The sequence below is a fragment of the Varanus komodoensis genome, unplaced genomic scaffold (assembly GCF_004798865.1).
Source record: "Varanus komodoensis strain SLA01 unplaced genomic scaffold, ASM479886v1 scaffold43, whole genome shotgun sequence".
NCBI lineage: Eukaryota > Metazoa > Chordata > Lepidosauria > Squamata > Varanidae > Varanus > Varanus komodoensis.
The window spans coordinates 1,103,071-1,130,882 of NW_025335985.1; the positions used below are offsets into that span (position 1 = coordinate 1,103,071).

The window sequence follows — 27,812 nt, forward strand, 5'->3', positions numbered from 1 at the left end:
TGAAGTTTCAATTCTTTATTTTTTAAATTGAAATAACAATATACATCTTGTAATCTTAAAATTAACACATATTTGAAGCACAGTACTAAAACTACAATGCATTACCGAATATAATGTACGTAAGTTGCATAAAGCATCTTCTGACTTGCTAAATCATAAAGGGAGGAAATCAGCCATCTTGATACCATACAGCAAGAAATGTCTCCTCTTGTTATCACCACCACAGCTTGCAGAAAGTGTTCGGTTTGAGCAAATACTGCTCTGTAATGTAACTCCTTCTGAACTGAGGGAACACAAAACCTTTACTCCTCTTTGTTCTGAGTCTCCCTCCAGATCCAGCTGCCAAAAGTTAGCACACTACACATCTGAAAGTATTTTCTTCACTATACATGCAGGTAATAGGGAAACAGTAATTTTTACAAATGGATTCCTGATAAGGCTCCAAGTGTATTTGTTCTTGCTGTTGCGCTATGTACATGCAGTCCCATTTGTTTGATGAGCTGTGTCTCACCTGAAGCCAGAATGGATTTATTCATCTAAATTCTCCTTGAGTGTAGAATTGAGAATCCTGTTGTTGAGATTTGATTTCATGGCCAGTTCTTTCTGTAATGTTTTAAAGAAACAGTTATATCCCTCTTTAGCAGGAAGGCACTGCGAGAGCAAACGCAGAAGTGACAGAGCAACCTTGTATCGCAGTACCTTCCCCTTCATGCTTCAGCTATGCCTAGAAACTGGAGGGCCACACATCTTCATTGCTGCCCCCAACAGACCAACGTGCTGCACAAAGTTTTACTGTGCCTGACCACTCAACCTAAACAGAATCTGAAGCCTACAAAGATCTCACTATGAAAACCAGTCATGCCAATCCATGCACTTCCACTGATAACAGTCTGAGTGAATTCAGTGCGTGCAGGATTGCAGCCTAAGCGGCTTAGTAGAATTTAACCTATGATTAGCCATTTTTGTCTTCACTTTCTAAACTCTGGTTGAGACATTTCATGATGATTGCTGACAGAATGCACCCACAACTATGTTGAAGGTTCTGTCAGCACCACTCTATACTAGTTCAAATAATAATTTGGTCTTTGAATGTTAGACCACTGTTACTTTCAGTTTAATTTCCTGCATGGTGCTTAAAGTATATTTCACCATAGTTAAGCTATTTAGCTCATTCCTTCAATCCCAAGACTGCACTCTTTTATATGGATTCTTTTCATCTTGCCAAAAGCAGTACCTCATTTTAACCAAATTATGTGCATTCTCTACAATAATCTTCTAGGTGCAAGCCTGTGCATTGCTAGACAGAAAAATTGTCTGACAACCACCTGTGTACCCCAGCCTACCATGCTGAGGAATGCAGGTATTCGTGGTGTCACGAATATAAGTGAGGAAGCTCCACCAAAGTCCTCAGGTTATATGTATGTGATTAGTGAACAGGGCAGCTTGAGAAAGGTCAATAAGCAAAAACAGGGATCTTGCACTCTAAGACTATAGGAAGACAGAGAAAAGGGAAGGAGAGTTCAAGCAATAACAAGGGATTGAGCCAAACATCTAAAATAGGAAACAGGCAGGTTTGAGAAGGGATTTCAAGGAAAAGAAGTAACACAAGGTACATGTTCAGGGAGGGAGCCCATGAGGCAGGAATGGTGGAGACATGAGAGAGCAAAGAGAGCTTTGGTGAACTGAGTAAGGCAGACTGAACAGCAGAAATCATAGGTGGAAAGAACTAAATGTTAATAGGAGTAAGTAGGCTGAGAAGACCTCTTTAAAAAGGACAGGTCAGCATGCCTTGGATATTAGAGGGACAGGGTTGGCAATGGGTATCACATGGCTGTAAAAAGGGATTGCATAGTCTGTCACGTGAAGGCAGTAAATGATCTTAGACAGAGGTGAGAGGGCTGCAGAGTAGCCCCACAGAGAAGCTTATAATAGTCAAGGTGGCATGTAACCAGAACATGTGGAGGAGCTTTAGCTGGAGTGGGCGGTAGTTAATGAAAGAGACAGTGGCATGAATGAATACGGTACCGAACAAGGCAGAAGTGAGATGTTGATGTGGTTGGGGACAATGCTTACAATCTTTCCAATTTTGTCCATGTAAGAATAATAGGCATAACCTTCTTGGGCCCATGGGCATATTTGGCAGTTTGAGAAGTTGTGGGGATCATCAGAAAATGGCTTTCAAGGAAGGCACAGCTAGTCACAAAAGGCAAGGAACCTGCCAAAGAGACTAAGTGCAATGCAGAAATGAGTTTGAACCATAGCACACTAAACAACTTCCATTTTCCATCTCTGTCCCTTGGTGGCTGGAGAGGAAAGCACTGGTTTACAGAATCACTTGAACTGGAAAACGCAGCTTGTTGTGGTACGGAGGCCAGAATTATAGAGACCCTTACCACTCCTGCCAAGCAGCCAACCAGAGTGCCACTGGCAGCTGCCGTGGGGTGCAACTGTCAGTGGTGTCCCCACTTCTCCTGCCCTACGGCTTCTCTTCGGGACAGGAGCAGGCAACCAGCTGGTCAGCACTGAGACGAGCAGCACTGCTTCGTTGACTCCACTTGAGTGGAGCGGCAAGAATCCACTGGGCAGCAGCGCCTGGCTGGCGGCTGTGTGTGCAGCGCATGCCCACTGTGCTGCCCCTCTCATCGGAGTGGCTAGGTGGGGGCGGCCCCCAGCTGGGGAGCATGTGCCGCAACGCTTCCTCCCAGGTCAGTCCTCCTTCCTTGGGCAGCAGGGTGAGAGGCGGCTGGGCCAGGGCCCTGGCCAGGAGTGGCATGCCGCAGTGCATCCCCCTTGCCTCCACCTCCTCAGTCTGGCTTGCCAGAGAGGTGCCCCCAACCCAGCTTGGGAACATCTTTCGGCAAGCCAGAGCAAGTAAAGGGAAGCCAGTGGCTCACTCGCACGGCCGGGCAGCAGTGATGAGGGGGAGGTGGCATTCTTTCCAGTCTTTGGGGGCACTTCCCTGGCAAGCCAGGCCGAGAAGAGGGGGCATGGGGGAGATGCACTGTGGCACCCCCCCAGTGGCTTCTCGCCCCGCTGCCCAAGAAAGAAAGTGGACCCCCCGGGGGATGCACCACCTCACTAGAGGCTTCCTGCCCTGCTGTTCACATGTGCGAGAAATTTTGCTCAGGCCCTCCTGCACTGCCCAGCTGATTCTTGCAACGGTTGCCTACGTAAGGAGTGGGCACCCCTGTCCTGCTCAAGGAGCCCCTCTGCAGCAGGAGGGGAATGCTCCTGACCAGCTCCTAGTCCTCTCTGCTATGCTTCAGGGCATGAGCCCGTCTGTGCAGCAAAGACTGCCTGATAGCCACAGCGAGCCCAGCTTGGCTCAGGATCACAGCTATCAAAATGGCAGATGGGAGGAGGGTCAGCACCATGAGCCCGATGGTCCTTCAGGCACATCCACACAGACAGAAATGCACATGCGGGCAACCACACGGTATTACTGCTTGTGACATGAGACCTCAGCCGTGGAAGAGCTGAAGGTGGAAACCGTAATGATGGCAAATTACGGAATTGTCAGAACGTCACAGCATGGTGAACAACTTTGTTTTATCAACTGAACATGTTTTGTAAGTTAGAGACTTATTTATGTTTAATTATATCTTTATCCTGCCCATTTTCCTGCAAGGAACCGAAGGCAGCTTATATAACCCTTTCCTTTTTACCTGCCAACCTGCAGTTTCTTTCCAGGTGTGTTTAAAATTACTGGCTCTTGGCCTACCAAAGTGCAATCCAATGCATGCTTAGACAGGAAAAAAGTCCTACTGGGAGTTAATAGGACTTTTTTTCTGGGTAGAAATGCATAGGATAGTGCCCTAAAGCCCTTGAATGGGTTGGGATCAGGGAATGTGAAAAATCACCATATTTATGAACTGGCCCTTAAAATCATAAATAATGTAACCCACTGCCCAGTTCCTACTGCCCCAAACTTATGGCAGTTGGTTAAGGGTATTTTCTGTGGATAGTCTGGGGAATACTCTCAGAAAAAAAATGCAGCCTTTTTTCTGACACCCGGTCAAAACCATCCTGTTTTCTAAACATCCAGATGACGTTTTCTTATTATGTATTGCTGCTACGATTCCTCAGGCTGGATTGGTTGAGTGCCTGGATGAACTTGCTTTTATTCAGATTTTATTATTAGTGTTTTATTTCTGATTTTGTGAGCTGCCCTGAAGCCTTGCTAGCCGAAATGATGAGTATACATTTTTAAAATAATGGGTGGTGATATTCAATATGGTTGCCCACAAGCCTTTGAACTTGAAGGATTACAGATATCCAATCAAAGATGGAAGGGATGTGGAAGTGAAAATCACCTCTGTCCTTCCCTTGCTCTGCAAAACACTTGAGATGGCTTCACTGCTGCCTGTGAAGAGGAGGGGCTGAGGTGCACCAGGACACCTCACATCCCTCAGTCCTGCCCTCCCTACCCCTCTGAAGCATCCCTCAGTAGCCACTCAGGCATGCGTCTTCTGACTGGAGAGCCGTGAGTGCAGAAAGAGCTGCGCTGGCTGCGAGGGCAGAAGGAAGGTGCTTCAAGGTCGGAGTTCCAGCTCTGACCTCAGAGTATATTTTTCAGGGTGCAGCTGGGGAACGCCAACCTTTCCTTTGGCTGTCTAGAAAGCATCTACAGCTGCTGGATTGCACTTCTACTAGAATGAGGCAGACAGTGTGGTACCAAAGGAGAAAGTATGCAGAGTTGCAAACAACCAACAGTAACTCCAGAGTGACTATGGCAGATTGGAGGTAACAGCCTGAAGTCATAAGTTGGAGGGAAAACGAAGTGGGGGGGGGGCAGCTTCGATCATGAAGTTGTACAATCAAATGCTTAAAACACCAAAGAGCAAGGTAAGGACAATGCCAGAAAAAACCAACACAATCCAAGTCAGATAAGGAACATGGTAAGGGTGCTAGACTGACAGCACACCAACAGGAAATTGAAGGAAGACTAGAACTGAACCAAAGGAGTGCTGAAGCTTCAAAAATAGAGCAATTAGGGGCTGAAGGAACGGACAAACTTCACTACCATGGACATCAAGGTGTGTGCAGGTAAGGGGGCAGGAAGGAGAGGCCTCTGAACAAGGGGATAGCAGTAGCAATACTGGAAAGAGGTTGTGGAAAATGAGATGGCATTCTGGAAAGATATCATGCAAGTGCCATGATACTTGAAACAAACACCACAAAGATACAAGCACCAGGGTTGGGAGCCTGGAAACCTCAAAGAAGGGACATGGAATGAGAAACAGGAATGGGGCAAGCAGCTGGATATCATCAGCTGCAACTTTATAGGAGGAAGAGAGAGGTCCAAAAAGGCACTCAGCTGGGGACTGGGCAGCTGGCAATGTCAGTGAGGGGCATATCATGCAAAATCAACATTTTGCCTTGGAAAACAAGTGGGTGCAAGAGCTGATGCTCTTTATATGCATCCTGAAATATGTGGTATAGGGGAAAATATAATGGTAGAAAATATGTTTCCTATAGTAACCCAGTTCAGTGCAGTGGCTTGTGTTGGACTAGGTTTGGTGAGAGGCCCAGGTTCAAACCCTGGTTTAGTCATTAAGCTTTCCAGGTGTCCCTGGATCTGTTACTATCTTTTAACCAAATCTATATCACTAAGGTAAGGATAAATTTGAGGCTCAGGGAGAATTGGTGGCCCTGAGATAATAGGAAGTATACAAAAAGGTGTTGGGGGGGTGGGGAAGCAAAGAGCACTAAAAGCTGAAGGCACGCAGTGCTGTTTTGCAACTGTGGATGAGTAAACTAATCTAGAATTAGCTACCATTTATGGAGAACCTTTCTAATAACTATTTTCAGGTAGGATGATCATCATCCCATGATGCAAGAAAACAATGAGGTCATTTCTTATTTGCTTTCTCAAACACATTTAAGAAAACTTTGAATTCCCATTAAGTCCGTGACTAAACTCTAATGGAACTTGGCTGATCATGGTCAATTTCTTCCAGGACCTCAAGAAATAAAGTAAAAATGCAGTTGTATGCATGTTTAGCCAGGAAAAAAGGCAGCAACTGAGCATCCTGGCTTGGGTATGATGGGGAACTTGTACGCCTTTTATATCTGGTCAAACTTGCATAGGATTGCACCTCTAAACACTTTGCTTTTGAACTCTGGAACAGCCACCATTCCCAATAATGCTATGCAATAAGGAAATACAGGTTGAGACATACCATGAAATCTGAATAGCTAGGTTGCTTGGTGGATTTGCTTTCCTTGCACTCTTCTAATGGCTGTCGATACAGGGAATCTAGAGGTATGGTTTTGGAAGGAGTCTGCAAAATGTAATTATAAATACACACCTGCTTGTCTCAAACTTCATTAAATACAAAAGACATCTGATCTAATGTGGCTCTATCATATGAGTAGAAGGGAAAGCTGCTACAGCTAACACAGAGAAATTTCCTCCCTATGCAAGTGCTTCCAAATGGTGGCTCTTTCCTCTAGTTGGAGCTCTGAAGTTCACACATTTCCACATTTTTGCTCATCATCCACACTATCCAGCGTAGTTGAGTGCTTCTAACTCTTGAGATAGCTTTTAAGCTTTGCCGTATTGTTGTGCAACTAACTGCAGCGTGGCTCAATAACTGAGACATTGGCTTAGCTTTGCTTACAGTCTGCCACCAAGTCTTTTATCAGCAAATCCTGCTGAGATTTTCCCTTTGGCAGTTATACTGGATTAGGCTTTATTCTTGCCTCCATTGCCTTTACTGTATTTATTGAACTAGCAAGAGTCTTCTTTGATTTCCCACAGATGTCCCTGCCCTCAATATTTGTTTTCTAAGTTTTCCACTAAAGTCTTCCCTGTACTCTTTTGTACCTTACACCATTTTGTTGTACAAGGTCTTGCTTTTGAATGGCATAGTGGCTTTTTGGGGAAGATCTTTCTCACTAATAGAGCATGACAAAGACAGTTCCTCTCAAGGGCCAAGAGTGCCAAAGCCAAATTTGCAACTTGCAGGATTACTGCAGCATGCTGATTTCAATCCTTCATCACTTTGCAGGGTCAGTGTAACATTAAAATCTTACTTTTGAAAATGGGGCAAACACTCATTGCTGTCACAATGCAAAAGTGCTGGGAACGGCATCCATGGCTCCAGTCCAATTAGCTTTCTTTGCCTCATGGGCTGCTCTTTGAATGCCAGCTGGCATCTGTGTTAAACTTCCCATTAACATTAGCCCACCACACAAAAGCAACTGCAGTCGTAGTTATCCAGACACATTTGGCAATCTGGGAAACTGTCCCAGGGACCACAATATGACCTCGGAGTCCACAGCACCACTTTTTCCTGGTGCCCTTGAGTGCCACATCACTTGCCCCTCAAAAAAGCAGATGAACCTGAGATGACATGCAGTGTTCACCTTATTGTAGCCATGCTTACAAACAAGAGGTTTAAACATGTTATACACCAAAGTCTTTGGAGGCTGCAAGAAAAAACTGGATGCCAAGGGGTGCCTACAAATCACAGGCAGCCCCAAGCCCATTCTAGCCCCTGCAACCAATGGAGCCGGCATCATACCAGCAGATACCCCAGTCAACCCTTAGGTGTGAAAAGGCTGCATGCACATGATTCAAAATAATGAATCTCAAAGAAAACGGTGAAGAACTGGTGTTTTACCCTGAACCATTATTTTCTATACTTACTTAAGGTGTGTTCACTTTTGCTCTTGTGGTTCATATTGAATTTGCACTACAGAAGCAAATCAGTAGGGGGTCATTTGTTATCTGCACTTTTCATTCCCACAAACCAAGATGACTTTGTTTGCACAGAATGCTAATCCCTGGATTGAATGCTGGGTTGTTCTTATATGTGAACCCAGCTGCACAAACCATGGTTTGTTAACCATGAACCACCCTGCAACCTGGTTCAGATGTCATAGTTCATCACAGGTGCTACTTCATGTATCCTTCCCCTGCTCACCAGTTGTCTTGTCATGTCATGTGAACTCGGTAAGTGTGGGTTACATGAAAGTGAAACAGACCTTGCAGAATCCATGGTCTGTTCTAAGCCATGCAAACTTGCTGGGTAGCTGGGTTTGCACACATAAGCCTTGAACAGGGGATGGATAGGCAAAATGGTGGCCATATCTGCTCTGGAGCCTCACTAAGGGTTAAATAACCCCAAATGGGTGGTTGTGTTGTACAAACCAGCCCAGAGAGAAATGCCATGGAATTTATAGTTGGGTTGTGATTGCTGGGTAGTTTAAATCATGGCTTGTCACCAAAAAGGAATGTAGAATCTTGGGCTGTTCCACAAGACTGGTACCAACCTCCCCCCTCAACAAAAACCCTACCCATTCTTCATGTCAGTGCTAGAATACTGCAAAAGCATTTGGGATACAGGGAGAAAAAGGACAAGGGAGGGAAACCAAACAACCCATGGTCTGGGAAAACTAACCACAATTTATCTGATCATCTGCCCACCAAACCCTGGATATGATTTATTAACAATCTTTATATATAATTTGAAACACATCTGGAAAGATACAAACAAACAAATAACAAAGTCCACCCACATAAAATAGTATTATGAGGCCAGTACATAAAGACAGACTGCAGTTAGGGTAAAGCCAAAACAAACAGATATATTTTAAATTAACACCTCAAATATGCCAGTGTTGAGGCCTGATGTGCTTTGGAGGGGTAGAGCAACAAACTATAGATTAATATGCACAAATTAGGTCAATAACACGGCTTTCATTGAACAGTAGCAAAATCCTCTTTAACATTTTTGCTAGGTTCAGAAAGGTGCAAGTTTGTAGTTTTCTTCCTTTGAAGGAAGTCTAATTCCCTGTTTATGGATTAAGGTTCAAATCTACCCAAGTTCTCATTCACAACAGCCAGCACCAATCCTTGTTTACTTTGAAAAGGTAAATATGGCAAATAGTTTTTTTTAAGTCTTTAAAAAAAAGTTTTCCCCTAACACTCTTCTTTGCACTGAAGATTATCTTGTCAAAGGGAACTGTGAATGGTAATGATAAACTTAAGCACAAAACACAGGGCTCACGATTAAAAATGTTCTGTTATGACATTTCTTTAAGTATTTGTTCAGTGCTTTACTGGATTTAGTGACTTGGGTCAGAGCTGGCAAACCTCTCTTACAACTCAGGTTCAAGTATTAGATGGAGCCTTTCAATCTCAATCTCTCTCTCTCTCTCTCTCTCTCTCACACACACACACACACACACACACACACACCCCTTTTCCCAACATTTTATAGGGAGGGATCCCTTGCCTCTGGTCTGCTGAGCCAAAGAATCAAAGCAGCAGTACTACAGAGCAAAGGCCAAATTGTCACACTGCATCTCATATGATCTGCTGATTTTTCAGAAATGCCTCTGCTTTATTTTAAGAACTCCAGCAAGTTTGCCAAACTTTATAAATATACACATTATCATCCTTTGAGAGCCAGAATTGGTCTTGGGATCTCTATTATTAGTTGTTTTTAATTGTTTTTACATGTAAATGTTTTATATTTTAGACTGTACTTTTTAAGATTTTAATCCTTTGAAAATCACCCAGGATTGAATTATATACGATAAAAAGCAACTTGATTAATTTTACTTACCTTGGTTTGAACTGACAGCTTGCCAGCAACAGAGGTGCTGTTTGCTATATTACTGCAGCTGCTTGCTTTAAGTATGGTTAAGTTAGAGGCTACCTGCAAAATACAATTCCCAGCAGAAATATGAAGGTCACAAAGACCTCAGTAAATAGCACATTGAATTTTCTTGGAATAAAAAGCTATCATCTTCATGAATACATTGTTAAGAGATGTTAAGGATTAATTGACTCTGACAGTGGCTTGTGACTTGGACTACCTGGCAAAGCTTATTGAAAATGCTTCACCTCTGCATTCCTGGATGGTGCTAGCTTAGCTGCCATTGAGCTACAGTTGTCTAATAGTTTCAGTCACATATTTCTGTTTTGAAAATAACAAGAGGTTTTCAAGGATCAGCTCCCATCTTAGGTATCAAGCCTGTAAGTTTGTGTACCCTATGATATAGGCAGACTTCAGGCTTGCAGAATCTACTTAATGTTTTATTGCAATCCTAAGATCCACCAGAGACAGATGTAGAATTGTGGCACATTAAAAAAAAGAATAGGTTGCCTCTGAGCACATCCTCAAACCAGGCATTTATCATCCATTTCAGAATCAAGCTCACAACTCTCTTCACACATAAAATCCACTCCTAGTTTCTCCTGAAGTGAAGCAATCTAATTGTTTTGGGAAGAGCTTTCTAACATATGTTACATATTATATCCTATTGATTGCAGATAACACAGAGATTTACTGGTAGGTCCTGATCTACTTTCTCTTGACCCATGCTATGCAGAACAGCTCATTGCTTGCTTAAGGATAGCACTACAGCTTAGAACCAGGTTAGCACTACAAATAGCAGGAGTTAGCTGGAATCTGGTCTATCATTCAAGTAGTAGTAACTTGCCCCTGCATTACCCACATTAATACCAAATCATATTTAGACTTACCTGGATCTTAAAGAAGTTGTGGAATATTGCCTATTAGGACATATCATGCTACTAAGTTACCTTGAGCACTCTGCAATCATTATCTCTGTTTCTAAATGGCGCATGTACAGATTCCAATCTACTGTGCTCACTTAAAGCTTCTGGGTTAGGAACATCTACCTACTTGGACTTGGTTTCTGTTGAGTTTCTTCCTACAACCCAACTTAGGTAAGGAGTGGCAGGCAGAGATGGAGGAACCCATCTCTTGAATACAGCTGTTGCAAGAACCCCCCACGAACAGGCTGACTCAGTGGAGGGTCTATGAAAACTAGGTGGACATCTTTCCCGAGGGAAATTTGGCACAGAAGTGCTTCAGACTGAAAAGGGGGGGAATCAACCCATAGAAGCATATCTTTCCCCACAGAGTGAGAAAGCCATGTTGACAGTTTGGAATTACGGCACTGTGTTTCTGGCAGAGAAAAACAACTTGTACCTGAGCTCAGCTATATGCAGAAGGTTTCAATCTGAAGAAATGCACCCTATCTCTATCAGGTATTTTTTCAAACAGAAAAGCAGTTATTCACCTTGCGTATCTTTTTAGGAGTTGGCGTGTTCACACCTGCAGGCCTTTTAACAGCTGTTTTTGAAGTAACAGATTCCTCCTTCTTCACTGACTAGAAGATAAAACATTTTTAATCCAGTCAACAATAACCTACTGAACTATTATTAGGAGATTCTCCATTGCTTCTCTCTGAAGCCAGTCAGTTTAGGAAAGTTGAACCAACAAACAGTAAAACCGGACCAAGCAATAGTTCCATCCCAACACATCCAAGAGAAGGTCACTGTTTAAAAACACAAGGCCCTCTGTCAATGGAGCAATCTTGAGGAATGCCCCTCTGCGCACGTCTCTAACGTAAGCTGGCTTTCTCATACATGCATGTGCTGAGCAGAGCTGTCAAGCGCAGGACGTTTAGAGGTCATTCATTCATCAGCTTGCCTGAAGTTGGAGATTACATAGCAGCACCCAGCAACAATATAGCCAAGCCAATATAGCCACAACCAATGCTGGAGATTGTTTAAAAGTATGAGCACTGATTTATATTTTAGATCCTACCCTACCACCGAAAAGCCTGCAAACGAAGACCATAAGCTTTCCCGCCAAAGCCACAGGAAGCCAATGCTTACGTGCCGAGGCAGCCCTGGGAGAGAAGGCTCCTGCATTCTGCACCCACTGAACAGGTAATCGCAGCTTGCTCGTACTGCCTCCCCTTCCCCTCACAAGCGTATTGCTTTGTACAGCCTGCGACCTTTTTGTGACAGGGCTCATCCGGGGCCTCAACGTCCTCACTGCTTCCCTCACAGCAGCTACCCCACCCCCAGTCAGCCTGCTACTCAATCAGCACAAAGGAAAAGGAAACATTACATCGGGAATGAGAAATGTATGGGGAAAATGTAAAGCTTCTGTGCTTTCACAAGGATGAACGCTTGTATATGGTGACCCAGCTCATTTGTCAGATTGAATCGTAGGGATATGCCCACAGTCATCACAGGGCTAGCATGGACAGACTCTTGCTCTGTCCTGTAGACATGAAGGGATGGGCTACTGGAACATGCGTCTGCTCCCCTCCAGTCCCTTCCACTTAGTGATAAACATTGGTGACCAACTGTGAGCTATTCCTGTAACCAGCTTCAAAATAGTTAGAATTTGACTACGGGACTAATTCAATAGCAACCAGAGGGAAGAAATGACAAAGAAGATGCAGCAAGAAAATCCAATAAGGTGCAACAGTTGAATTGCTAATACAGCTTGCTGATCTTCTTGATCAAAGGGATTTGCTCAACTGTGAGTCACATATTACACCCCCCTATGGTAAGATATATATTGGGAAGTTATGCCTCCAAACATAATAACACTTGCATTAAATAACCTCCTGCATTCTTTTAAGTGACTTAACCAAGTAAAAACTTACAATTTTGGGTTGATCTTTTTTAACTTTGTGATGTTGCAGCTGATCAGCCATAGAACTGAGAAACCGCTTACTCTTGATAAGGAAGTGTGAGCTATTTTCCTTCTCCCAGTCTTCAATACTTTTCTTCAATTCTTCCCCCAACTAATTTTTGCAAAAGGAAGTTTTAAGCGTCAATTATTTAGGATGCAATCCCAGGCAAGTTTAGACAGGAAAGTCCTACAACAAGCTGGCTTGGACATGCTAGGAGTTGTTTCGACAGAAAAGAGTCCTACATGCATAGGATGGTGCCTTTAGTTTCAGGAAGACTCTAAACTGTCTTATGCTAAGACTGTCTGAATATTCTACTTTGTAACAGGACTTACTATCCCCCATCTATTCAACTAACACCCAAATAATTGTAAAAATGTAAAGTAATTTAAGATGTCTATTTCAACTTTGTCTGCAGTTAGACAACTGTGTTCTACAAATGGGGAACATATTTACTTAGCCAAGGAACCACCAAGCATCCCAACAAGCCCTTTGGATATTATGCTTACATGTTGTACAGTTTGTGCTCTTTACATTTCAGCTTGTGTACAAAAGACACTTCCAGTGCTTACGAGATGATGTTATATGTGACAGTGTAGAATCCAATTTGACTATTATCTCCTCTATTACAGAACTGTTTTAACTTATGATCGTTACTCAGATTTTTTAAAATATACAGATGTTTACCTAGCCTCTCCCCAGCCATGCAATACACAAATGGAAACATTACACAAAATGTAACCTGGCATTTACCTTTAACAACTGCTTTTGAATCTTTGTTCTTTCCCTTTCATCCTTGAGTAAGTTACCGCCTCTGTTTAGAAGTCTGCTTGGATCTGTTGATTTTTTCTGAACACAGACATGGCACAGATAGGTTACACAACTAATATCTAAGTATTCACTTACTATAGAAGGCAATTCCAAAACCATCACATTATCTTCTACATTAGTACCAACATAAATATGCAACTTCTGAATGTTTCCTGAAGAAAACTTCTGGCACTCCTTTAGTGCTGCTGCCAGATTGTGGTTGAGTCAACTGAGACCCTGGATACATTTCCTGAATGCATCAAGTAATCTTAGAATTTTTATACTATAGTACTATTCAGTTAACAGAGGTAGCAAGCAACTCAAATAAATCAGAGCTGTTAAAGGAATCTGACAGTGACGCATCAAAATATATCTAGGACAAAGTGTTACTTATTCACTGTTATCAGGAATGGTTCCCATAATCATTGCAATACATTTTCCTGATTACCGCACACGTTTTCTCAGATAAGATATTGTACCTGAATCCATTTAGGCATGCCAGATACAAAGAACTGTACATCACCAGGTGCTATGAAGGATTTTGCTTTCACAAGCTGGTAAGGATCTTCACGGAAATGTGGGGAGAGGGATCTGCACTCAAATGATTTGTCAACATTTGCAGCTCAGATCAGCAAGATCAATGATCGGCCGTGTGCTGAAGCTAGTCTCACACATTAATCACAGGTCAAACAAGCAATGTTTCTGAACTCTTGGAAGACCCCCCTGCTGTGTACCACAGGCATGCCCCTCCTCCCTGAACCTGCTTAGCCTCAACCTCGCACTGTACTGATTTTATGTGCTTATCAGTTAGCAATGGACTGCTGGTAACATCTTTGGTTTCAGATTGTATATTTCAGTCAGTTGTCTCCAACTGGTCCTTTCTGATGAAGCACACCATGGATCAGGTTTTGTTCATATGCTCCATTTAGAACCAAAAAGGAATCAAATGGCTGAAACCTGGGTTCATGCCCCGCTGCTCCCAAACAGGCCAGGAATTGCAAGCTGAGTTCTCATCCTGGGTGTCACAAGCAAGAATCCCTGGTTCAGAAGATACAAGGAAGAGTCAAAGGAAAACAAATGGGCCGCATGTGCAAGCACACAAGTCAGATAGGACAATCCAGGATTCTCTAGAAAGCTGGCTTATCATTCTGCACAAATGCAGCTGCTGGGTCCTTTGGATTCAGACCGGAGTGAAATTCAATCTTTCAGTAATACTGGAAAACACAGTAGTACAGTGGGTATGTATAATGGGCTATGGAATGTGCTCCCTAGAGAGGTCTACCTGACACCATCATTATATGCTTTTTGGCATCAGGTCAAGACCTTTTTATTCACCCAATATTTTAATGTTTAATAGATTTTAATTATCTTTATTTCAGTCGTGGCTTATTTAGTTTGGGGTATTTATGATATTTATATTTATATTGCTGTATTTATTGATTCTGTTGTGAGTTGTCCAGAGACCTAGAGTGGTTGGGCGGGCTAGAAAAATCCCAAATAAATAAATAAATAAATAAATAAATAAAATAATGCATGTTTCTAATCTGATGAACACATTACAGACAGTCTTTGCTTTTTGTAATAAGTCCCCATCCTTCAAGGGAAATGTATTGGTTTATGTTTCCCCCAATATGCTGTTTTATTCACTTCAACACATGCTGATGTTCATGAAGCTTCACTGTAAAACAAAGCTTTGTAGCAACTGTAGCCCATGAGATGGATATGGGCCCAGTTCACCATCTGGCCTGCAAACTTTCTTCCCAGGCCATGTCCCCTCTCCCCAAGCAAAAGGTCTTCGTTTGGGTGAAGAGTTGATCAGAGAAAAGACTTTGCCCAGCAGCGAGCCAGGAAAAAGGCTATCTTCCTCAGCCGAGGAGGTAGGGCTGGGAAGTGAATGGCAGAGAGTTGTGTGCATATGTATAATACAGGGAGAAACAGACATGCACAGTTTGGGCTCTGGCCATGTCCCACAGCCAGCATGCAGCCCTTGGGCAGCAATCTGGGCCCTGGGCTGAAACAGGTTCTCCAGTGTTACTGTGACATTTTGTTTCACATTTCTGTATAACCAGATTAAAGGCAGTTTGGAGGGCTGCTAGCAAAAGCTGCAAGATAAATGAACTTCACAGTGCTATCAACTCACCTTCACCCCTCTAGGGATGGGTCCTAATTCAAGATTACCAATCATCCAGCAACTATGCATTTTTGCTGGTTCATATATTTTATCTAAATTATATTAAATTTTGCCTTCTTCAGTTAGATAATTTAAGCATGCAATAGTGCCTACCTCCAGTTCAAAGAATTGACTCCAGATGCCTTCCCATTTGTGAACACTATCATACAGGTGCTTGTTTTTCTCATAAAGATCCTTCATTCTCAGAAGTTCTTCATCATGCTGATTCAATAACTCTTCTGAGAAATCATCTAGTTCAGGAAAGCGAGAGCAGCTTTCATTAGGCACATGGAAAAAGATCAAATAGCGACCAACACCTTGATTGCGACTCAACCATGCGTGATTTTCTAGCATTTTGTTCCACTATTTAGATGGTGATCAGGCTTGCACGATTATTTTGAGTCACAGTGCCTTAAATAAACTACTGGTGGCTTGGGGCACACGTTGGGCACCCATTCCATTACCCAAGCACTGCTTCTGGGTTGCTAGGACATCCAAGCATGACAAGGGTGGGTTGGTGGTATGGTTAACAAAATACGCAGAACCTAATGGGCCACTTGGCACCATCATTGCAGCCTGTTGTGGCTTAAACCGTAGTGGGTTGTGGCACACACAGGCAGCTATTTTGAACCTTCGACTTTCAGTGGAAGGTTGCCATGTTTCTTTCTAGGGTTATCCAGGGGTTAAGTTGGGTCAGGGATTACTGAAGAGTTCCTCCTCCAGCAAGTCATGTCACTTGGGTTCAGATGACACCACAAGCTGTGGCCAGAACTTAAACAGGCAACCAGGTACCCATGGACACCATGGTGTATCAGTTAAATAAGCCACAATGGGCTAAGAATAAGCATGCAAACCAGGTCACCAGGCTAGTTCTCATGATCACTGAATAATTAGTAAGCCATGATAACTTATTTCTCCCTGTACACATCTTGTGTGCATTGGGGATTTAGCATAATCACTGTCAACAGTGCAATTATCACATTGTAAAACTGGGCACATGGTAACATGTCACCTTCACTAGGTTTACATGATATAAAAAGCCACCCTGCCAAGACTAATTATTTTAATTCTACCACCCCTCAGCACAAGCAGAAGGGGAAATACCATAGCTTATTTCCTTTTCTGTGATCATGCAAACTCCATCCTATGGGGTTTATTGTTTCATAGGAACGATAGAATAGCTTTATAGCTTTCAGCCCCAGACCACTGCCCATTAAAGCTGGCAATACCTCATTAACATTTGTATTTTCTATCTAAGGACACAGGCTATAAGGAATTACCATTATAAAAGGACTGAAATGCAGCTCTCTGTTCATCAGTATAAAAGCATTTTTGCCAATAACTGTTAAGTTCTTGCCGGACTTTCAAAGTAATTTCTTTAAGATGCTCTTTCTTCAGCTCTTCCAGGTTCTGCAACTCCTCTTCCCACTATTGAAAACAAAATAGTGAAAGCTATTACATTTAGCAGTATGGCCCTTGCTTTCATTAATGCCAGATAAATACAATTTTGCAAAGCGTTTTCACACTAACTAAAAATAATTCCCAACGGCTGACTATAGCATAAGCTATAACATTGAATGAGGTCAATTGAGGATATCTTTGTAACTTGAGTAATTGAATGCGGCTTGACAGTGGGAGACATTCATGGGAAACAGATTGAACTCTTTATAATATTTTAGTTGGCTTCCACTTCTTCCACACTTAATTTAGTGCTTCTGGTCCCTTTCATATCCTTTAAAAGAAGACTACTCACTCAAAATATATTAAAGCAAGAAGTGAGCTCCAAGCAGAACCATGTGAAGACTGTTCCTCCATTCCCAATAAGCAGGATGAAAATAACTTATTTTAAGTGAGAGCCACAAAACTGCTCTGATTCCAGCATTAAAGCAGACTCAACAGAACAGTGAGCTGGTAAAATTAGTAAATATGAACATATGAAGCACCTGGAACTGATGCCATCAACTTATAAAGTCAGTTCACCACCTTGTAAAGGGGTGGGGTGGGGTGGAATAGGACAACACATGGCCTGCATTCAGCCCTTGCTGTGACCCCATCATTCTCTGCTCTTGAAATTAATGGCAGCCAAAACTTTACCACTTTGCCACCAAAACTGGCAACAAGCTACTAAGCCAACCTTAAATTAGGCAAATCATGCTTCTGATTCCAATACAGAAGCTGCTGTGTTGGAGGTTTACTTAAGAGGTTTACATACCACCAATGATTGGCAGGAAAAACTGGTCAGTGGGTAGGGAGAGATTGTAGCACCTCACAGAATGTGGCCTACAGAAGGATCTGGAGAGCATGTAATAGCCCACACCCATTCCCCACAGTTGTCCAGTTCTAAAGTGTCCAACCAAGATCAATATGTTAGCATGCTTGTATAAATAACAGAAACCACCTTGTTCTCTGGTTAAATACAGGAAGACATATTGTCATTTAATGAGCCAAGCACCCAAGTGGACATCAACTTCAAGCCTCCCTTTTCAGGCAGATGCATTAGGCAGACTGCATTCCAAGTCTAGAAAGAACAAACTCCTTTGTGATTTTTTTAGCATTTTATTTGACCACTCATTTTGCATAGGGCTCCTTCTCTGATTAGTTAAGTGTTGCACATGTTCTTCTACCACAATATTTTCAAAGCAGTTTATTTTTAGATTTCTATCCCACTTGGATCTTATAACGAACTCAAAATGGCTTACATCATTCTCCTCCTGCTCTCAATCTTATCCCCACAACAGCCCTGTGAGTTAGGTTGGGTGGAGAGTCTGTAAGTGGCCCAAAGTCACCCAGGTGGCTCCATGGCCAAGCAAGGACTAGAATCTAGATCACCCAAGTCCCAGTCCCACACTCTTAACCACTACACCACACTGGCTCTCAGCTCTGGCAAATGACAGAGTTCCTCTGCATCTCAAGGGCTCCTACGAATATGGTCAGAGTGGCAAAAAGGCTTCCCTGAAAGTTCACCTTTCATTATTCAATATACAGCCACAGAGTGTTGGGTGCATTTAAGGCTATACTTTGAGAGTTCATGTAGAATAGGAAAGCTGGCATGTAGGCCTGCCTACTTCCTTGCACAGGAGACTGTACATCATATAAAAATGACTCTGACTCTTCTGCCATGTAATAGGATCCCTTGGTAGACGAGTCAATGTAGGAAGAGTTCCCTCAAAGCCACCGGCACAATCTAACAAAATAAGCCTCATAGTGGTTGTTAGCAAACAATGTTCAATCTACTGGCATGTTTCCATGTACATATCAGTACAGTTTAGAAACTACAATCTCTTCTGTGGTGGCAATCAAGAGTATTTAAGGGGAGCTGACAAATTCATGTTATGAACACTGATATCAGAATTCTGTTTCTATTACCATTTTTGTGGCTTCAGAAATAGAACACTTGCTTGTCATTGTTTTGAACTGATCTTGCTTCTCCTGAGGCCACTGAAGTCTGTCCCACAGAATCTGTACCTCTTTCACCAGAACATCCTTAGCAGCAATCAAAGACTCCTTCTTGACCTGCAACTAAAAAGAAAAATCATCATCAATTTCTATTGGACAGTTATGAAAATGGTAGCAACAAGGCAGATGAATTCTAAATTACTTGAACTCTATAACCTCAAGGGAAAGGTAAGTGTGAACCAATATCCATCAGAAATTGGTTTTTTTGGGGGGAAGGTAAATCCCAACATCAGTCCTGATCACTGTGCCAAGTTTAATTGATGGGAGTGTTGCAAGGCTCGTGAACGATCTATAACTTGTTTGCACAGCCAATAAACCCAGGTGATAGCTATGTGTATGCCACGGTTCTGAAAAAGCACAGGATGTGGTACTGGAAATTAAAAGTAACTTTAAAAGCAGCTTTCATGCTGCTCCAAGGTATGAAAGTATATGGATGATGCCTGTGGAAATCTCAGAAGCCAGGATGGGCAGTTGAATAAAATTTCTAGCCATTTATGTTGGAGTTTTAGTATCTTGTTCTTTTCAAGTAGTGGAAATAGGCAAAGTTAATTTCTCCACCTTTTTGACACAGCATTTGGATAGCTTGAGTACAGAATTTGTTTAGCTGCTTTATTTTTTAATAATCCTGATGACAGGTCATCTGATGGGCAACAGTTCATGAATGGAGATACACGTTTTAAAAAAGTGGACATCAACATGCATATTACAACATAATAACTTGTAAAGTGCTTTGATACATTGACAGTTTTCATCTTGGCTAACATGTTAATGCTGGTTGGTTTTCCTCAAAAGGCAATAAATGTGTTTCATTATCAGGTTCTCCAAATATGGTAAGATGAACCGAGTAGCAGGTAAGAGGGGAAAAACAATCATTTAAAGGTATCATTAATAAAACATGCAGTTCAAAGTGCACAGCTCATAGATTAAGTGAAAATTTCCCTGATAATGGGGTGCAGCCACCTGGGACAGTACATTGCCATGGGTAGGTCTCGACTGGCTTAAAACAATGTGAACAGCAGCCTGAGTCATCTGGGTGTAATCTTTTGGTATTCAGAAGTCCAACCTGATGGATAAGCAACTGGAGATCTTCAAGGTACTTCTTTGTAAGGCAAATGTATTCATCTTCCAATAATATATCACTTTCCAATGTCCCATCCGGTGTGTGTCCAATTTCTTTATTATACTGTCTGATTTTTCTTCTTAATTTAAAAAACTCTTCCAATCTTTCCTCCTATTCAAATAAGTGAGTTAAATAGTTGTTTTAAAAGTACTGCCAAATTAAGGAAGTGACTTTTATTTCTTTCATAAAACCCAAGATACCAAGAACATCTAAACTTCAGTTAATCCAACATTTTCCCACAAACAGAATGATGATATTCATAGCACAGGATTCAACAGTCTCCTTCCACTAGAGAAATGGTTCTGGCTTGTTGACTGAATTCCCTGTGCCCACTGCACTCTCTCAGCCAGAGTCCAGTAATGCAACATTGAATTTAAATGCAACAAAAGAACTTAAAACTAGGTTCCTCTATTCAGTAAGATATAAGACTGCACACACTGTCATTTATTATAACAATTTGCTTCATAATTCTCAAAATGTATAGCACCAAACTCTGAATTAAATAAATTCCAGACTGGGTGTTGAAAAGTAAGTGAACAGGAATTAAAACAAAGGAAAAAAACCAAACAAACAAACCCCTTTTTTTTTGTTTAAAAAAGGTGCAGTCCTCATAGCCCATATTGGATTAACTCAGCAATAAGCCAAGCTTTGCTTACATTCCGCTCAAAGTGGAAATAACCTACCTCATTTCATGACCAATCAACATCCAGCCACCTCACCCTTCACCTAACCAGCTGAAGTTTACAGTGCAGATAACCATTGTTGAAGTTTTCAGAGCTCCACAATCACCAGCACAAATTACCTATCAGGTAAGGGAGATCTTTCTGTAGCTGTGAGGTGCCACTTGCAAACTGAAATAATAGAGGCTGCATCACAAAAAGGCCTAGGAAATAGAATACTCAACGCTTACTAGGAAGCCTTGGGGCAAAGGGTCATTGACAATTTTGCAATCCTTTGCCCCTTTTCAAACAGCACAGAGGTTCCCTGCTGTAGGGACTCTTATCTGTGGTGAAGAGCTGGGTTTCCTTTACAACTTCTTGCCTACCTGAAATTCCAGTGGTGCCTTCAGATTCTTCATATGGCCTCAAAATTTCTTCTGGTTATATAATACAATTCTAGGGCTGGCTGGGATGGAAGGAGATGGGGTCTTTTTCTGCAACTTCAATTTTAATCTGAGTCAGTGAAGAATTCAGGGGTTTCATAATGCTCACTTCTTTCGGATTCTATCCGGGAAGTTTCACTGCCATATTTAGTCTTACAAGAAAATTTATGTTTTTCTAATACAAAGACACTCAGTATAATACCTTTACTTTCGAAAGTGCTTGAACATGTTCTTTCAGCTCTTCCAGCTCCAGGGGACTTGGAATACTGCCAGTAGGTACATAGTAGGGGGTAGCACAAAGCTCTGTACATAGTGCCTGGTCATCTTGCTGCAGCTGTTTCAGCTTTGCCAGCCTCTCCTGTTTTTCTTTGAGAGCTTCTTCTAAAGCCAGGCGAAACTCCTTTTCCAACTGAAGGATAGTTAAGCCATCACCAACCTGTAAAATAGCACCAAGTTTTGATACATTTAGCCAGTACAAGTACACTGTGACAGCAGTAGTCAGTTAAGACCAGATTTTGGCAGACTTATGTCGATTTGAAATAGGTTGAAATTTTTTTATTTAAATAAAAACATACTACAAACACGATTTGAAATAGGGTTGGCAATTCAACAGTCAAAAGTATTTGCAGGTTAATTACCAAATCAAACTTTTAAAGAATTATTTTATTAGAACAAAAACCAATGCCAAGAATCATGTTAATTACAATAATTACAGCCTGAGGGTTCCAGGGGCTTCCTTTGCAAAGCAAGTACCCTGCTTTAGCCTGTGATTCTGTGCTAGATGCAGAGGAAAGGAAGTATAGAGACACATGCTTCTTGTCTTTTAGGAGGCCAGCTTTAAGAAATGACCTTCTACCAAGTAGACTGGTAAAGGAGAGAGAGACTGCTCTTCCACCAGCTCTTCTGTGGCTTGGTTCTGTACGGTTCCTTTGTGGTTATTGCTGCACCTTGTATAACCTCAGAACTCAGTAGCAGAGTTCTACTAGTGCCTAGTAGAAAAAGCTAAGCCATTAAATCAGAGAGGAATGCAGAAATACTCTGAATTATACTACAGCATTGCTGTTGCTAAAGACAGAGAATGGCAACTTGCTGTCGATTGCACTTCGTGCAGGAACATACAGCAGGAGACCTAATTCCTGCCACTGCCAGCAGGTAAGGAGCAAAACAGTAGGCAGCCACTTACCCAAAATATCAAAAAGCTCAATTACAGTGGAAAATCTACAGGAAAACACCCAGTGGCCTAAGCTGGAGAGATAAGCAATTTGCACACCCTTTCTAAAATTTAGTAAGGGAGGTTTCAAAACACCTGTTTCCCTTATAGTGCTTGAGGAACTGTGCAGCTCCACACATCCCCAGCAAGAATTGTACTAAGCAAAATCATTGTCGTCGTCCTCAACACACACAAGGAACTGGTAAGTGGAAAAACTTTATGAAAGTGACTGCTCTCTTCCCAGTGTTTGGCTTGTGGTGCAGACACCCACAGGATAATCTGAAGCTCTAGGGAGCCCTTCTGATGGCGACTGATTTACTCAAAAGCATTCAAGGAGGGGCAAGAGATTGAGCTGAGTATTGAGCTCCATCTCACCTCCTTTAGTGACAGATTCAAACTGCGCTCAGTTTGGATGACTAGTGCCATTTGCACAAATCCTCAAGGAAGCCACAGATGCCCAGGCAACAGAGAAGTTGACAGTTTCTCCAAGCAACAAATTCTTCACAGGCTAGGCTGTAACTTGCCAATTTGATGCTGCATGGAATCCTTGTGTTTAACCAGAGCTGATTCTTGTAAAGTAACCACTCTAAATTTCCAGATGAAATGTTATTTCCAGTAAGTGGCCCTAAGGAGAACAAGCCATGAACAAAAACTCATATGAATATAAGGCCTCTTCAGTCTACCTTGGTCAAGTCTCTTGCCAGCGCTCGGTTATCAGGAATAAACAGTTGAGAAGCAACTTGCCTGGTATGGCTCCAGCTTGAGTTCATATCTAAGCGTATTCAACTGATTCCTCTGTTTTTCTATGTCATTTTCAATTTTTTCCTTCAAATTACTTTCTTCCTCGATCATTTCATTCAGCAGAGCCTGTCCATAAATCCACATAAATATCAGTACAGTTTTCTATTAATGTATTATTTGTTAAAACTTTTAGAACTTAAAGCATTGCATACACAGCTAAATTAAGAAACTGTGTCACGCAGATGCCGAGCACACCTACCACGTTATCAGTCAAGGGTGGCATCCAGTGGCTGCCCTTCTGTCAGTGGAACAGACCAATTTTCAGCAATTTGTCCTCTCTCCTGAAACCCCCATACCACTTTTCATTCTGTCCTGAATGAGCCCCAAACATGTTTGATATGATTTGGGAGCACAGGAGAAAGGGAAAATATCCAAAGATCCACCCCTTCCCCATTCTGCCAAAGGATACCTTCCATCAGTGAAGGGGCACCAACTGGAAATCACCTCAGATGTCCACCAGATAAGCTACTACCTCCTCAAAGGCGACAAAGTGCAACTGAGTAGGCTTCCACCATCTAACATACAGTAGCATGTACTCTGACAGCTATTGAAAGACATGTTGATTTGTGCACAATCTGCTAACTGGCATTAATACAAGCTTATAAGCGATATTCTGTCTGGGGCATGTGTTTTGGCTAATTTTCAGGAAACCAGGCAAGAGAGTTGAAAGAAAAAAGAAAATAATGGGGGTTTCCCCTAATTTTCTTTTCAAGTTACTGATGTGTTTCAGATAACAAACTGTAAATATGGTCAGAAAGCTGTACAGCTTTTATGGATCTTGCAAAGCTGCTTAAAAAACTGGGATAACTGACATTTAACTTAGTGATTTGAGCCTTGGAGTTTTTGCAATCAGTCATACTAATTTAGTCTAACACAAGAACATTTGACTGTGCAAGCTATCTATATCATTGTTTATTTATTAATTAAAACATTTCTATGCTGCCCCATTTGCCGAAGCCTCGGCGCGGCTCACAACATGATAACATGTTTAATAAGTGGCATTCTACAGACTAAAGTAAAAATAAAAATATCCCAATAAATTTCTGCACAAAGAAAAGCCAATTGCTTTAACACATATATAGGGTCACTACATTTGGGTTAGCGGAGTGCAAGCAATAATTTATTCTGCTGGTAAAGACAACACCACAGCAGCTAAGGCAGCCCATTCCACCCTCAAGGAGAAAAACTGATTTAAGATTCCTGTTTCTCAAAGAGTTTTACCCATTTGTATTTTCTTTGTATAATTTTCATTGCTACTAATTCTTTTACTGGAGTGGGAGATGGGACACTTTGATGTCCACCTGAATATCGGTATATGAACAGGTTAAACAAATTAATAGATTAGGATTTACTAGATGGGAATAATAAAAGTGACACGTTCAGGTACCTTAGTGTACAACATGGCCCTCTCACCTTCAAACTTCACAGCCACAAGGGCTGGAACGTCTCCAGATGAGAAGGAAGCTGAGTTTTGGGACCACTATCACATCATGCCACAAGAAAGCAATTTGCAACAAGGGTAACCTGCTGGTAGAATTGGATGGGGAGGGTATACTCAATGGATTTTGACACAGAACCATTACATTATTGAGCCATCACACTGCTCCATACCTCAATGTGAGCCTTTGCAGCTTGCATGCGTTCCAGCTGCAATTCTCTGTTGATACCCATTTCATTCCATAAATCTAGCAGTCTTCCCAGAGCCTGGGTCACACTATTGATTAGTGAGGAAGCCAAGAGCTCACTGGATAAGAAAAAACAGAGGATGGGGAATGAGTAATGATAAGATCTTTATTTTACCCAAACTTGTTTCCTACCTAAGAATCCTGCTCAATAATATAATTTCTTTTACTAGTGTTATAATCACTCTTTCTTTTCTGTCGGAAGAGAAAAATATTCCAGGCATGCAGAGAGTTCTTTTTAAAACTTTATTGCAATGCAGGGAACAGAAAGGAATGGTTTCCTTCCCATTTTTCTGTTCATCTGAGCACATGTTCACACACCCCTTTTGAACTCTGCTCCTGGCCGCTTGTTCCCTCCTCCTTTCCCCTAATGGCTAATAGGGTACTGAGAGTTTAGACTCTTTCCGCCCGCCTACTCTGCACTGCCCCAGCACTGGCCCTTCTTCCCAATCCAGCCCTGCCCCTGGTGGGCTACAATAGGCTCATTTTGTTCTGCCCAGCTTGTCAATAAACAATCAGGAAGTATTTGGCCCTCTTGCCAAGTACCTGTTTCCCCATACCTTGTGCTATCTGATTTTAGCCCCTCCCCTCCTTTGGGCTAAGTAATTTTCTTTGTTACCCTTTTAAATCTCTTTACTCCCTTGTTTCAAATCATCCTTTCACACGTATCACTAGGAGATGCCAAGGATTGAATCTAGAACTTCAATACTGTAAACATAAGTTCTGTCACCAAGCTATAACCTTTCACTTAAATAAAACTTAACTTCAAGTAGCATGCATACAACTGTAGCCTTGGGTACTAGTAAATAATGAAAGAACTATTATGATCTATAAGAATTGGTACCCAATCCCCTCCACTCCACATTCGTTTTCTTTTGTATCGTGTCTCTACACTTGTGAGCAGGAACTGCCTTTTTAATTGATTGCATGTAAGCTGCACTAGAAGAATTTTCAACTGAACAGCAGGGTGAACATACTTTAATAAGTGAATAAAATGTAGCAATGCCAAGTTTCAATCTGTTATCCTGAGCTACCTACTAAGATCATGGCATCCAGTCCTCTCACTTCCTGGCAAATAGATGGGGAAGAAATGGAGGTAGTGACAGAATTTATTTTTCTGAGCTCCAAGATCACTGCAGACAGGGACTGCAGCCAAGAAATTAAGAGATGCTTACTCCTGGGGAGGAAAGCTATGGCAAATCTAGACAGCATACTAAAAAGCAGAGACATCACCCTGCCAACAAAAGTGCATATAGTCAAGGCTAGGGCTTTCCCAGTTGCAATGTATGGCTGTGAAAGCTGGATCATAAGGAAGGCTGAGCGACAAAGGATTGAGGCCTTTGAATTGTGGTGCTGGAGAAGACTCCTGCAAGTCCCTTGGACCGCAAGGTAATCAAACCGGTCAGTCCTAGAGGAGATCAACCCTGACTGCTCTTTAGAAGGCCAGATCCTGAAGATGAAACTCAAATACTTTGGCCACCTAATGAGAAGGAAGGACTCCCTGGAGAAGAGCCTAATGCCGGGAACAATAGATGGCAAAAGAAGAAGGGGACGACAGAGGATGAGGTGGCTAGATGGGGTCACTGAAGCAGTTGGTGTGAGCTTGAGTGGACTCCGGGAGATGGTGGAGGACAGGAAGGCCTGGAGGAATGTGGTCCATGGGGTTGTGATGGGTCGGACACGACTTCGCGACTAACAACAACAACCTACCTCAAGGACTTGCTACCCTTCTTCATGGATTCATTTCATTATTTTGCAATAAACATAGAGCATTTTATTTATATTTTATATCCCACTATTCAACCGAGTTGGCTCCTTATGCTTCCACTGCTGCCTTTTACAACTACTCCTGAAGATAATCTTTCAGTCAAAATACGGCATGAAGTAGCAGGATAAGTTGATAAATACTGATTTGGGACTCGCCTCTCTGGGAACCACACACGTCCCACCCTTGACTTCTTGGCTTATTTTTATCTGCTTATTCTGTGAATAATAAACGCATAATGGAAGTGAGGTGCTCCGCCTTCCTCTGCGGCGTCCCTAAGACCTCCATGCATCGTCGGCTTGAAGAGCCTTCAGGTCCATTCTCATCCCGGAGCCTTCGCGCCACCCCCACCCCAGTGCCCGAGGCCGTAGCCTCGCTCGGGCTGGATCTGCGGGGCTCCCTTTCGAGGAGGCGCGCGTCTGCCGCGCCTACACAACTGCGCTCCAGACTCCACGGCTTGGCTCTCACCTTTCTCTCGGCGACTTCAGCATCTTTGAATTAAAACAAAAAAGGCCGCGGCCTCCAGTCTCGAGAAAACGAACAACAACCAGGGAGGAGCCGCAAGTAACGACTCCGGCTCTACGCGCCGCCAAAATTCAAACGCACAAAAGCAGCGAAATACCCTGACGCCAGACTGCGCCGGAGCGCCTCCTGATTGGTCAAGGTAACAACCAATCGCGCATCGCTCCAGTCTCCGTTGTCGAAATGGACCAATCAGGCAGAGGAACACAGCCGTAAATGGGCAGACAGGCGGTGCTTATCCTCGCTCCTCCCAAAAGGCTCCTTGTTGCTTCTCAGTTGGAAAAGAAACAAGAGCGAGGGGAGAGAGAAGAAAAAGGAGCGGCCGCTGATTGGTCGCCCGGGAAGGGAACTCTGTCAGTTTAGAAACAAACCAGCCTTAAGGGAACCCTGCGTTTAGGCCAAGTAGCCGACAGGGGGCGAGGTCGGGCTTGTACGAAGCGATCCGTTAGGTTCTCTCCGAGATGACTCTCATTGCCTTCGTTGCATTTCTGCTTCAGTTCATAACCAAAGTTCTCTGGGCGCTTCCCAAAAATTAAAACCATAAAATGCAACATGAAACGTATAACCTCAATCCAATGGGACTTGCTCTCCCACTGATAAGTGGGTGCTGCAGGATCAACTTTACCGCCCAGGATCCTGTTCACTCAACAGTAAATCCTTTGGTGTTCCGATGGGGCCTCATCCCCAGGAAGCGTCT

General features: G+C 42.5%; 1 protein-coding gene across 1 annotated transcript; it reads right to left on the bottom strand.

The window, feature by feature from the left end:
• Nucleotides 1–27,124, bottom strand: LOC123030230 (protein regulator of cytokinesis 1-like). The gene is made up of 14 exons (XM_044443993.1): nucleotides 27,062–27,124; nucleotides 24,758–24,890; nucleotides 23,090–23,212; nucleotides 21,338–21,571; nucleotides 19,977–20,144; nucleotides 18,824–18,976; nucleotides 16,738–16,885; nucleotides 15,572–15,708; nucleotides 13,231–13,326; nucleotides 12,451–12,591; nucleotides 11,065–11,154; nucleotides 9,579–9,671; nucleotides 6,183–6,284; nucleotides 1–603 (listed from the first exon to the last, which is right to left on the bottom strand). The coding sequence occupies exons 1-14, from the start codon at nucleotides 27,082–27,084 to the stop codon at nucleotides 529–531; spliced, it is 1,716 nt and encodes a 571-aa protein (XP_044299928.1). The 5' UTR covers nucleotides 27,085–27,124; the 3' UTR covers nucleotides 1–528.
• Nucleotides 27,125–27,812: the final 688 nt, after the last annotated feature.